The sequence below is a fragment of the Anas acuta genome, chromosome 5 (assembly GCF_963932015.1).
Source record: "Anas acuta chromosome 5, bAnaAcu1.1, whole genome shotgun sequence".
Classification (NCBI taxonomy): domain Eukaryota; kingdom Metazoa; phylum Chordata; class Aves; order Anseriformes; family Anatidae; genus Anas; species Anas acuta.
The window spans coordinates 34,004,523-34,017,081 of NC_088983.1; the positions used below are offsets into that span (position 1 = coordinate 34,004,523).

The 12,559-nt window shown below is 41.1% G+C and overlaps 1 protein-coding gene across 1 annotated transcript in view; it reads right to left on the minus strand.

Annotated features, from left to right (window-relative positions):
- Positions 1-12,559, minus strand: part of SPTBN5 (spectrin beta, non-erythrocytic 5) — a 106,281-nt gene that overhangs the window by 75,193 nt on the left and 18,529 nt on the right. The window contains exons 11-20 of the mRNA XM_068683943.1: positions 11,516-11,654; positions 9,873-10,105; positions 9,253-9,406; positions 8,243-8,443; positions 6,883-7,089; positions 5,835-6,026; positions 3,933-4,085; positions 3,244-3,374; positions 1,293-1,544; positions 313-600 (exon numbers count right to left, since the gene is read on the minus strand). Coding sequence (XP_068540044.1) covers positions 313-600; positions 1,293-1,544; positions 3,244-3,374; positions 3,933-4,085; positions 5,835-6,026; positions 6,883-7,089; positions 8,243-8,443; positions 9,253-9,406; positions 9,873-10,105; positions 11,516-11,654 — 1,950 coding nt within the window. The remainder of the gene's footprint in view (positions 1-312; positions 601-1,292; positions 1,545-3,243; positions 3,375-3,932; positions 4,086-5,834; positions 6,027-6,882; positions 7,090-8,242; positions 8,444-9,252; positions 9,407-9,872; positions 10,106-11,515; positions 11,655-12,559) is intronic.

The following is a 12,559-nucleotide window of genomic DNA, read 5'->3' on the forward strand; positions in this document are numbered from 1 at the left end:
ACATAAGGCCTAGGAAGAAAAGAGCTGGGTGAAATGAAATAAAGTGCAGGTGGCATTATTCCAGTGTCAGGAGAACTTGTGAAACACTACTCCAAATAGACATCTCACTCTTCTTGCCATCAGTATAAGAATGCAAAAAATAACTGGATTTTGTGTTCAGCCATCTCCTTTTGACATTAAGTTTCATAAGCATTTAAAAAAACACTCAGCGTAATTTTCACACACAACTTAAATACACAACAGACAAGTTTCATCTTCACAGTACTGTTGTAATATCACTCCACTCTGCCCAGCCTGACAGAATCTCTTTACCTTTCCTTCTGAGACTTAATTTCTTTCAGAAGGTCCTGATGTTCCCTCAGCAATTGCTCTGCAGAAGCCACGTCCACACCCATTTCTTCACTGCTCAGTTTCTCCCTGATGCCTTCTCCCCACAGCAGGAGCCTGCGGCTGTCTTGCAGGAAGGACTGTTGATTTTGAGCCTGCTGCAGAACGTCCCGCTTATTTTGGGTCTCCAACTTGAGCTTTGTCAAAAGCCTCTCCATGTTCTCCACCTGCTCTGTGATGGCCTTGCTCTCTGCAGGGTTGGTGTCTTTAATGCTACAGCAAGAAATCAAATACATTCAATCGTATGAACAGCTTCGGGCATTTAAAGCTTGAGACAAGGCTCTTTAAAAAGTAATAGATTTGAATATTTACATTTCTGTTAAAAAGAATGTCAGCAAAGGCACCAAATACTCTAAACTAGAAAGAAATATTGGTGTGAAAATGGTGTACTGAATAAAGTACAGCCTCTTGAAAGACTCTGGTAACATTCTCGTGGTTCAATTAACTCATTCCATTGTGAATGTAAAGAAGACTCAAAGAACTAAACATCTTTAAATTCCTATTTCAAATTCAAACCCTAGTGCACAATTCTCTGTTATCTTTACTTCACTCCCCTGATTACTGTCTTTCAGGACCTAAATGACAACAAGTACAAAATGTGGAATTAATTCCCATTAGTAGAGGCAATTTGACAGAGCCACAAACAATCCTGTGGTTTTTACAGATTCCTTCTACAACAGCAAAGCCTGGAAACAAACACTTTATCAATCACACAGGCATACTCAAGAAATATATATTATATTGTAATACTATAGAAACAATATTTATAAAATAGTATAGAAATAATACTATAAAGAAATTCCAAGGGAAACTTCACAGGCTGCTCATTCTATTCATAGCCATCATTTACAACATTATCTTCGAAAATTAACAAGGAATACAGGAACAAAGAGCAGTTTCCTTACGATTTTGCAACACTCCTCAAGTACTCAATTTTCCTCTCCATCACCAGGACCTCTCTCTCAACTGCAGACAGTTTGCGCTTGTTTGACTCCAGCCCAGCAGGTGAGTTCCCTGGTTCCAGATTCCTGAGCTGTACCATCTTGTTTTGTAGTAGTACTCCGATGCCCTGACAGTCCTGAAGAAATGTCTTTACATCAGCCACTCCAATCAGTTCTGATCCCTTCTCCTCTTTCAGCAATTCCATGCATTCCCACCTTGGAGAGAGAGAGAACTCAATTACTTGCATGTAGCCTCAGCCACTACCTCAGGACATGCCACCACCTAAAAAACAGATTCAATGTGTAGCCTTTCTTATGCAAAATTTTAGCCAGAGTGAGATTTGTTTCTGAGTTGTATTCAGAAAGCAAGGAGGTAAGCATATATCCTTTTTCTATTCATTGAAGTCCTATGTAACAGACTTCATCAGAACTTAAGTGGGCTGAGGACGTGAACAACAGTGCTCCCCAGCAACCTCAGAGTTCATCGCAGTGGCATCTCAAACAAGGGAATCCTGTTCAGGTGACCAGAAACACTTAACATGATGCAAATAAGCAGCACTGGTTAAAACTGGGACCTGGCTGTGCCTCACAGTTCCAGTTGGGTGGAATGTACAGGAACATGTATACAACAGGTACCAAACATACATGGTGAAGACAAACAGGATTTACTGTTCCTTTCAATATTTGCGAAGGGCACCCTCACCCCAACCAATTAATCAAATCAGTTGCTGCAGTACAATATAAATAGAACTGGTTGAATCCACTACTGTTACCTGAGAATGGATTTGCATTGTGCTTTCCCTGCCACAGATATGCAAAATGCTGCAGTTTAAATATCTCAATGTCGGGGGCCTGAGGGAACCCCCCAGTCCTGGATGTATGACATTGGACTTGGGACCAACCTACAGCTAGTGCAGCTGAGGCCTGCCGTCTTCCTGCTAGTGACAATGGGGACAGCTGGGACTCACATCTGACCCTGGCTACCATCCTGGGCCTGCCCTGTTTGCCTCCCTATGGGACTGGCACTGCCTGCCAGGGCCCCTCTCCCATCCCCATCCCCTTGGCTCCCAGCTCCCCATCCCATACAGAGCAGCCAGCCCTTGCTGTACAGACAGTCAGCTCAGGCTGTTTCAGCCATGAGCTCTTGCTGTGAGACCTAGTCCATGGAGCAATGTGTCCCCCTGAAACATCTCTGTGGGGACTCTGATCTGGCCTGGAACCCACATGCCCTGGCCATGCCCAGGGCAGTCCTGAGCAGGCTGCCCCAGTGAAGGTCTGTGCAAGGCGTGGGGATGGCCATGCTGTGAAGAGAGGCTAGAGCATGCAAGCCCATGGGCCTCTTCTTCCCCCATTGGGGTTTGGCTGCTGGACCCAAGGGCCCTGTCCTGTTGGTGGTTGCAGGGACAGACTTGACAGTGAAGGGAGAGATGCAAGGGCTGACCCCAGCCCTAGGTTGCTGCTCTCCTCAGAGGCTGATGCTGCGGGGTTGGGTACAAGCTACAGCCTGGCTGCATCACCGCCCTGCCCCAGCCCAAGCATGACCCTGCTGACCAAGGCCCTCGGCCCTCACCAAAGATGAATTTCCCATCCTGAGTGAAGCCTCTCCTGTCACCATTAGGGCTACAAGCTTCCCCTGTACCTGATGGGCCCTGGCTCTGGGGAGCCCCAGACTGCTGGCCCCAGGTAAGCAGCACCTGCCCCTTTTGTCCCATTCCCATGCTGTTAGTGACAGCTGGAACCAAGCTCAGCAAACTTCAGCTACATACAAAACTCTCCCCTCAGGATAGTTCTGGGAGTTAAAAATCTATCATGCTGGAAATCTCAATGCAGTTTAGATTAGGCATGAAAAGGTCGGCTCTCCAATTGCCACCAACTGACATTCTGCATTTTCCCATTTTCCCAGTAGCACCTTTACCTGTTATTGATCTCTTGCAACCAAATCTGGATTTCAGCAGATTTGCCAGGACTGCTCTTTCCATATTTAGCAGCTAAGTTTTCAATTTCTCCCAGTTGACCTTTCCCTGCAGCCAGTTCTGTTAAAAAACTCTAAAACAGAAAAGGTACAAGAAGAAGAACTTGAGGTGTTTCTTTTTTTTTCCAATTCTACAGACACAGTTCTCAATCATATTTTGTAGGCACTCATCTTCTACTTTGACAGGTGACATCTCCACCTTGCTGTTCATTTACCTGCCTACTGACACAATACAAACCCGCACATGCAGTTCCCCTATAGTCCTTCTGACTCCTCCTGGTGTGCACATTATGTCTATGCACGTATGTCCCACCCCATAGGGATGCAAGTGCAAATAGGATTTTTTCTTCACATGGCATTTTTCTTTAAGTGCCATAACAGAAACCACAGAAAGCAACCTTTTACACCATGATATTTTAATATTATATCATGTCCACAGGAAAAGTTAGACGTAATTGCATCAGCTTCAATAAGCTTGACCTAATTTATACCAAAGGAATATCTGATCTATGCACAACACTGTAAGTTGCAACAAATGAAGAACTCTCAAAACTTCACTTCTGATGTCTATCCATTCTCCCAAGGTCAGTCTGATTTAAAAGGGGTCATCTGCAAGCAGCAAAAAGGGATACCTGATATTTCTGTTGCATGACTTCCACATTGTCTGCTTGAGGCTGAAGAGTCCGAAAAATGTTCTCTTTTTCTTTCATCCATGACTGAAATGCTTCGCAGGAGCTACAGAAGCGGTAATATCCAATCATCTCCTCCAGAGCCTTTTTCCTGTCCTGTAAAACAGATGAAAGATTAGGTGTTGCTATAACAACTACTTTGTCTTTTAAAGGAAAATTTCCTTGCGTTTAAATAAACTACAATACACAGGTGGCAGCTTGGTAGTTTTGATGTTTAGTGACAGATACTGCTGACAGAGAACAGAATGTGTTACCTTAAACTCACAGAATCACAGAATTTTCTAGGTTGGAAGAGACCTCAAGATCATCGAGTCCAACCTCTGACCTAAAACTAACAGTCCCCACTAAACCATATCCCTAAGCTCTACATCTAAACGTCTTTTGAAGACTTCCAGGGATGGTGACTCCACCACCTCCCTGGGCAGCCCGTTCCAATGCCTCACAACCCTTTCAGTAAAGAAATTCTTCCTAACATCTAACCTAAAACTCCCCTGGCGTAACTTTAGCCCATTCCCCCTCGTCCTGTCACCAGGCACATGGCAGAACAGGCCAACCCCCACCTCGCTACAGCCTCCTTTAATGTACTTATACAGAGCAATAAGGTCACCCCTGAGCCTCCTCTTCTCTAGGCTGAACAAGCCCAGCTCCTTCAGCCGCTCCTCGTAGGACTTGTTCTCCAGGCCCCTCACCAGCTTCGTCGCCCTTCTTTGGACCCGCTCAAGCACCTCGATGTCCTTCTTGTAGCGAGGGGCCCAAAACTGAACACAGTACTCGAGGTGCGGCCTCACCAGAGCCGAGTACAGGGGGACGATCACCTCCCTAGCCCTGCTGGTCACAGTGTTTCTGATACAAGCCAGGATGCCGTTGGCCTTCTTGGCCACCAGAGCACACTGCTGGCTCATATTCAGCCGACTGTCCACCATCACTCCCAGGTCCTTCTCTGCCTGGCAGCTCTCCAACCATTCCTCTCCCAGCCTGTAGTTCTGCTTGGGGTTATTGCGCCCCAGGTGCAGGACCCGGCACTTGGCCTTGCTGAACTTCATACAGTTGACCTCAGCCCATCGGTGCAGCCTATCCAGATCCTCCTGCAGAGCCTTCCTACCCTCGAGCAGATTGACACACGCACCTAGCTTGGTGTCATCTGCAAACTTACTGAGGGTGCACTCAATGCCGTCATCCAGATCATTGATGAAGATGTTAAAGAGATGTTAAACTCACAATACTTCTTCCCAGAGCAACAGTGATTTGTAAGTTTAAGAGAAGCAGTTAGTGTGCTCAGCCCTGGACAGGCAGCAAGACCACTGTGCTTCTTGCTGCTGACTGAAGATTCACCCCACACAACATGTTTTTGCTGGTTTGTTGGGCAGGAGTGTAGGAGTGAAAGTTAATAAATGGAGAATATGGAGAATTCAGATTACATTTGTTTACATTTTTCAGCATTGTGACAGCCCAAAGATTTAGGAGTTTTTTATTGTATTTTATTTCTTCCCTACCCCTCCCCCCCCCCCCCCCCCCCCCCCGGCAGGTACAGGCTATCAGCTGCAGCAAGCAAATATTAGGAATACACAGAAGGATCCACTCTTCACTTCAGAAACATTTGAAGACTGGAAGGTAAATGGGAAGTTTGCCTGAATAAAGTGAATACACAGGCTCTCATGCAGTTTGATACAAAACTTCAGTGATAATCTCAACCCTGCAAGTTCCACACTGAATAGCAGCTGCATTGTTCCTGACTGAGGCATTGTAACTGAAGAGCAGAAGCTGGCACAGCACTTAACCTCACTTTGCATTGCTTTGGACTTGGCTATTTTAATGAAACACATAACGTTAATGGAAATGCTGTACCTCAGCCATGTCCTGTAGGTTTTCATAAAGTGAGTCTATTTCATCTTGGGTCTTCCAGATGTTCTCTGGAACAAAATGAACATCTGTACTGGAGCTTCCAGGAAATGCAGTTTCATATGTGGCCCAGGTTCGACTGAATGGTAGCTTAGTTGTCTTTTGATTCAAGTCACTTGGGGCTTCCGTCTTAACCATCTGTTAAGGAAAATATAACACAATCAAGTGGACGAATATTTATGATTTGGATAAAAAAATTCATGCAGAAGGAAAATTCGGACTTGCTAGTTCAGACCACAACATTCAGACCTTCTAAACAAAACATTTCCAGTATTTGTTTGAATGTGTTTCCTTTTTTATTTATTATTTTGAAATAACTAACCAAATAACTGAAAGACATTTAGATTTTATTTAAAGAAGTTTTATTTAGGTCAGTTTAAAATATTCTGACTAAAAATTCTCATTTTGTGCCCGCATCAACAATGGGTTTTCTTAACTTTAAAAACTGCTAACAAACCAAAGAATCTGCATCCTAATGTCTTTTTTTTTTTAATTTTTAATACTTTTGAAGCTAGCTGAAATGAATACTGTTATTGGAATAAAGGGTGAGATGGGATCTGTGCAGAGCAGTGGAGGGAAATAACTATACAGATGAGCATATTTCTAGCATTTCACAGAACATGAGGTAGGCTAAGACTGGTCAATGAACTTGTTTGTCATCTAAAAATTTGCTTCAATTCCAATTCAATATTTCTACTGAATTAAAAATATATATATATATATAATTTCCATAATATAAAATTATAAAACTATCACAGACAAGATAATTTTAAAACATAACCTATTCCATCCTGAAATGCAACAATTCAAACTTAAAGTTTTATTCTCTTTGTTTAGAAAATAAAATTCTGTTGAAATTGATACCTTACTGAAAATATATAACATTAGAACAGTGTTTTTTTCAATTGAAAAATATTCTGTGTGACATTTCTAGCCAGCTTTAATAATTATAAAACAAATGAACAAAATATGACATGACCGCTCATCTACTTACTGCAGCTGGTGCTTGCTTTGCTGCAATATCAGCCTGCTCTTTCAGACGTCTCATCTCTGTGGAATAGGCTGTAATCTCCTTTTCCAGGCGCAAGTGACGATGCAGCAGTGCTTCAGCACTCGATTCGTCTTTTCCATAGTCCTTGCTGGCCAGAAGGGGTTGCCTTTCTTGCAACCATGAATTTGCTTCATCAATGTCAGCAAAGTACTGAAGGGAACACAGTATTAGAAAGCGCATGGTTTCATCCTGAATGTCTCATAACCAACTCCTTTCTCTTTTGAAAATAATAAATAAGGCAGAAATGACATTAGGTCTATAGCTATATGGTTACCTCCAGGTGTTGTGACAGCTATAAGTAAGTTGGCTCTAAAGCTTTAAGTCATTGATGTTCTTCATTATTATATCACGTACAGATAGTTCAGAGAATCATGGTGAGTAAATAGGTTCAAACATTGCCTTCTATAACTCTTTAAAGAAACCTAACTAAAGGTTTATGCTGTTTAATGGCAGTGTTGAAAGAAAGCTGGAATGTACAACATTGGTAGACACCTCATAAATCCAAAATACTCATTTCTGAATGCTCTAAAAATTAACCAGCAATGAACAATGAACTCAGCCTACAGCAAATCTTTTTTTCCCGCAAAAGATGGCCAAACAACAAAATAAAAACCATAGTAGTGAAGGGAAAAGAAAGAAGTAAAACACAAGAATGATGTTAAATTTACTAGATAGAGGAGAGAATTTAGACTTCGTCAAGAACAGAGCTGTTAAGCTTTGTTCAAGCAACAGACTGAGGAAAAAATGAGGGAAAGGGACAATAATAAGAATACCTGAGATTCTGTAATGTGAACTGTGAATGCTGATTGTATAAGAGCTACCTATCTGCAGGTGTGTGAATGTCTGCATATGTAAAAGACCTGTGTAGGTCAGAAAGTCACAGTGAGATGTTTCCCAGGCTTTGAAAAAAGATCATGGTTGATCCAAGCCTTATGGTGTGCTTGTTCTGTTCAGATTTTCTGTGTGGGTTGATTGTTATTATTTTTTTTCATTTTAGAAAAAATGTCACACAGCTACCCAGATCCCACCTTCAAAAAATATTGTACACCAGCAATGTTATGCAAGATATTTCCATTAGAGTTTTTAATTGAGAGCAACCCCCAGGCACAGTACTCCGCTAGGCACAAACCACTCAAATCCCCTGCCTAGCTGGCTTGCAGGAGGGGCAAGATTGAGCCGCTTGAGATCTCTTTCTGATGACTGAGTGACACCTGAAGACTTCCTTGCACTCTTGCCCTGTATGCAGTGATGCAGGGCAGAACCAAACCACATCTGTGTCTCCCATAAGCAAAGACCTGCTTACCTGTTTGATGAGAGCTGCTGCCTGCAGGCGGCTTTTGCGATTAGCCACCTCATCTTGGAGCTGCTGCCACAACTTTTGGAGGTTGTCTGTCTGTCTCAGGATGTCGTCCTCACGTGCAGGATTCTTCTGGCTCAGCTCCCAGCCCCTCCTCATCACATCTGCACAAATGGCCCTGTGGGAGTTGCATTCTGCTTCGAGAGCCTAGCAGAGTGTCAGGAGACAAGTGAGCTCAACTCATTCACTCACCACCAGCTGAGAACAAAAAGGGGGGTTCCTATTCTCACCTACTACAATACATATGCTTGCAAGAGCCCTATTTCTTGTCTGTGCCTGTGACTTTTCCCTGAACCCTAAGATGATTGACTCCTGTTCCCCACACACAAATAATCGTCCAACTTTTTGCAAAGGCAAGTTTGATATACAGTCTTCTCTGAAGGAGACATTTGTTTGTGGTCCACCAGTTCAGGTGTCTTATGCCTTTCAAAAGCAGCAAATACATAAAGAGATGCACACACACATTAAAACTACCAAAGAGGCTTCTGTTTCAGTTTTGTCGCTCAAGTCCACCTGAGTGACAAACAAGGTCTCTACACTTGTTTACAATGATTCTTTGCGAGAAAAAGGCAGTAGCTCATATAGCTGAACTTGTGATATTAGTCCACAACAAGCTTTTAGGAAAAGTGGTTATTTCTATACAGTTTACACAATACTATCCATGGGGCTCCCATCCTAACTGCTGTTATTAGTGATCAGTCCTTTTTTTTTTTTTTTTTTTACACCATCTCTTTGTTTCCTCATATCCCTCCTGGCTAGGAAAAGTGATTGGGAAAAACAAAAAAAAAGTTTTTTTTTTTTTTTTTTTTTTAAGTTCCAAACACTGGTCATGACACTTGAGATAACAAGTGGTTGGATAGTTTTCTTATAAGTGCTGCACTGACTAACTGAGGAATGTAGATGTTCTGAAATTGTGCTATATACAAAGAAAAGACACTACTAGCAGGATAAGATACCTTGTGCTTCTGAATGGAAGCTGTAATCTGGCTGACATCTTTCCCTAATGTTGTTGTTCTTGCTAGCTTCCATTTCTCAGAGATCCATGATTCTTCCTCTTTGCAGTCACGGAAGAATTCAAATAGCTTCAAAACCTCTTCTAGCTGAGATTTTCTGAAACAAAGAAACAAACAGTATATCTAAGTCAGAATTAGGATTCTAAATCAGAATAAGTAGAAAATGGTACAGAATAGCATAATCAAAGAGCTTCAGAATCTTGAAAACAGAAAATTTGAATGTCTCTAACTCCTTTTTGTGATAGCTTAATCTATTCATGCAAGAAAACATGGGAAACAAAATAAAATTTCCTTCTTCCTCTAGGAGATGAGGAGATAACCACATGATACTCAAACTACACAAAGTAGATCAAAAGAAATGCTGAGAATGAATCTATTCTTTATCTATAATAGTGAGTCATCTCTTTCAGTCAGTTGTAATAAAAAACATTTAAGTTGCTTGTGTTATGTCTTTATAAATGGAGAAATGAAAAAAATTCAAATGTGAGGAAACTGTCTTCCGATTAAGGGGGACTGATTGACCATCCAGATCAGGAAGAGGAGAGCCATAAGCAGAGTCCTACCGTGTTTTGCTCAGAGCTATAAGGTTCTGATACAGCTGACGAAGCATCTGAACTTTTGCATAAAGCACTTCTGGTTTAACTGTGCTGTCCTTGCTGATTTCTGCTGTCCTTTGAGTGATGTGTGTCAATCTGTCATCATAGGAAGAGATCTGCGAGTCAACCAAATTGTGCTTTTGCAGCAAATCTACTACTTCTAGAAGTTGCTTCCCACAGTCCTGGGAATTCACTAGTGCCTGCAAACAAAGTGAGAAACAAAAGGCATTGGCAGAGAATGCATCCAAGGGCTCAGTACAAAAAGAAATCAGTTCAAAGTTTCCTGTTGACTCTGATAGTTTCTAAATGTAAAAGAACAATGTCAGTTATGTAAAGCTGAAAAGCTGCCTCATTAGAGGAATCATACTTTTCTTTCAATTTCACAAGATAATGGCAAGAATCTAGCATTTCTATCATCTACTTCAGCAATGGTCTCTTCAAGTAAGTATCTGTTTTTACATCTAAGTTATTTCTGTTGGCACGTAAGGTCTCAGAAATCTTGTGCACAAGAATAGCCCTTTCCTATACACCCATCCCTATGCGGACTGATTCACAATCTGTATTTGGAGAATTCTGCAATACCCCATTTAATGGTATATTTCAAATGCAGGGCTTTTTTGTTTGAGAAACTTTCTTGACTTTGCTTTCTAAATAATGAAAACAGTAATTATTTCATTGTATTTTATTTGGGCTTGGTGAAGGAATTGCATGTTTTAAAGTCTGTCCTCTTTCTAATTACATCAATTAGTCCAATGTAGGGTGTTATATTTCTTTACCACTCTTTCATTTCATATCCTCAGGCCAGCATGGTTCCAACAACATTATTATCGTTAGATGTTCTTTGCTGACTAACATTAGGACAGACAGATTCATAACTTATGGATAGTTCTTATCTTTAATTTGAAATGCACAACTTTATATAACCTGTTGACTTTTTCAATTTAGGTACAACGCATCCTTCAGTTCTAGGAATTTTTCTAAAGAATGTATATATGCTGTCTGCCATTACAAAATCAAAATGAAACCAGTTATTTCCTATGCTAAAGAGAAGATATGGGGCTCTGACACTTGGAAATTCTTGCTAACAACAATCACTGTGCATTTGCAGTAGAATTTTTCTCTCTTATAAGTTTAGGTACCTAAAACCCAGACATATGCCTGAGCTAGTTCCCACCTCTAATCACTGGAGGTATTTCCAGAAGGTAATTCACTGGAATTAGCTGGAATAGAAACAGGAGGCTATTTTTTTCCCCACTTTTACCTTCAGACTTCTAAATTTAGGTGAGAGATGTACCATCTTTATTTTACTACATAATTTGAACCTGTAGTGCACTCCTAGCAATACCATATCTGGCTTTCTGATTAGAGAGAGTCCCTGTAACAAAGACTGTTTTTTCTCATGTAGGTACCAGCAATGATGAAATTCACAGTTAGACGCCCATGTAAGAATGGTGTATTTTCTATAAATGATTTATTTTTTTTTATGTTGGTACCAGAAAGTGAGTACTGTAGTCCACAGCAGCCCCTGGAATACTTTTTTTTTTTTTTTTTTTTCAGGGGCACATACTGGTAACGGTGTCAGTTGTGTGCTGTTGGAGAGGGATCAGTACCTGCAGCTCCTTCAGCTCTTCTGTAATAGCATCAATGTCCCTCAGAAGGCCCAGAATCTCCTGCATTGTATTCAGGGAGCGTTGTCGTTTTTGCAGCTGATCCAGAAGATCCTCCCATTGTTTTGAAATGCTGCTTTGCCTATAAGGGAAGGAGAGAAATGACTGACCAGCTTGGATCAAATGCTCTTGGCAGAATGCGAAAGAATTCCCTGGTGGAGGAGGATGGGCCACAACTGCAAAATGGGTCAAAATGACTTTGTTATCGAATTAGTGTGGCCACAAGGAGAAATTCTGTCTAGCATATCAATTGTCATTGACTTTTTAAATTTAGAAATCGATGCTTATGGTTTCTCACACCTGACATCCCATATTGCTTTTGTCTGATACAATGGAGAGGCATGGAAAAAAAAGTGCTTTTTAAATGGTTGCCTAAAGTAAAAATGTAATCTAAACCATGTCATAAGTCACAATCTCCTCTGAGAAAGAGTTTGCTTTACTCTTTTATAACCGTTTTTCTTAGTTTTCCCACTAGCTTCCGAATTTTTCTGATCTTGGAAAAGCAGTGAAAAACCAGAAGAAAAGTTATTTTTATAATATTTTTAGCTAGTCCAAAATCAGGATATACTGATAATCAGAGAAGCCATAATTTCTCAAGACTTGAGAACTGGAGTCAGTTTGGGAAGATTGAACTAAACTCTGTCTCCTAAAACATAGACTAAAAATGAAATGTATTGATTTGGAGAAAAAAAAAAATAGTATACCCACAAATATTTTTTATGGAATATAGGATTTTTGGCAGAACAAATATTGTCATATACTGGTGGAAAAACCTCAAAACCATTTTTCATTACAAATCAGTCTGAGATTTTGGGGGAGAGGAGGGGAGAAGAAAAAGCATTTGTTTTATCTGCTGAAACTGTTCACAGGTAGAAGTTCCTGCCAGTTCTACCCATGAGGAGCAGAGCTATCATTCATAGCTACAATATGTCTTTCTCCTTCACACCACAAAAATTCAACGAATTTCAACCTTCACCACTACATGGT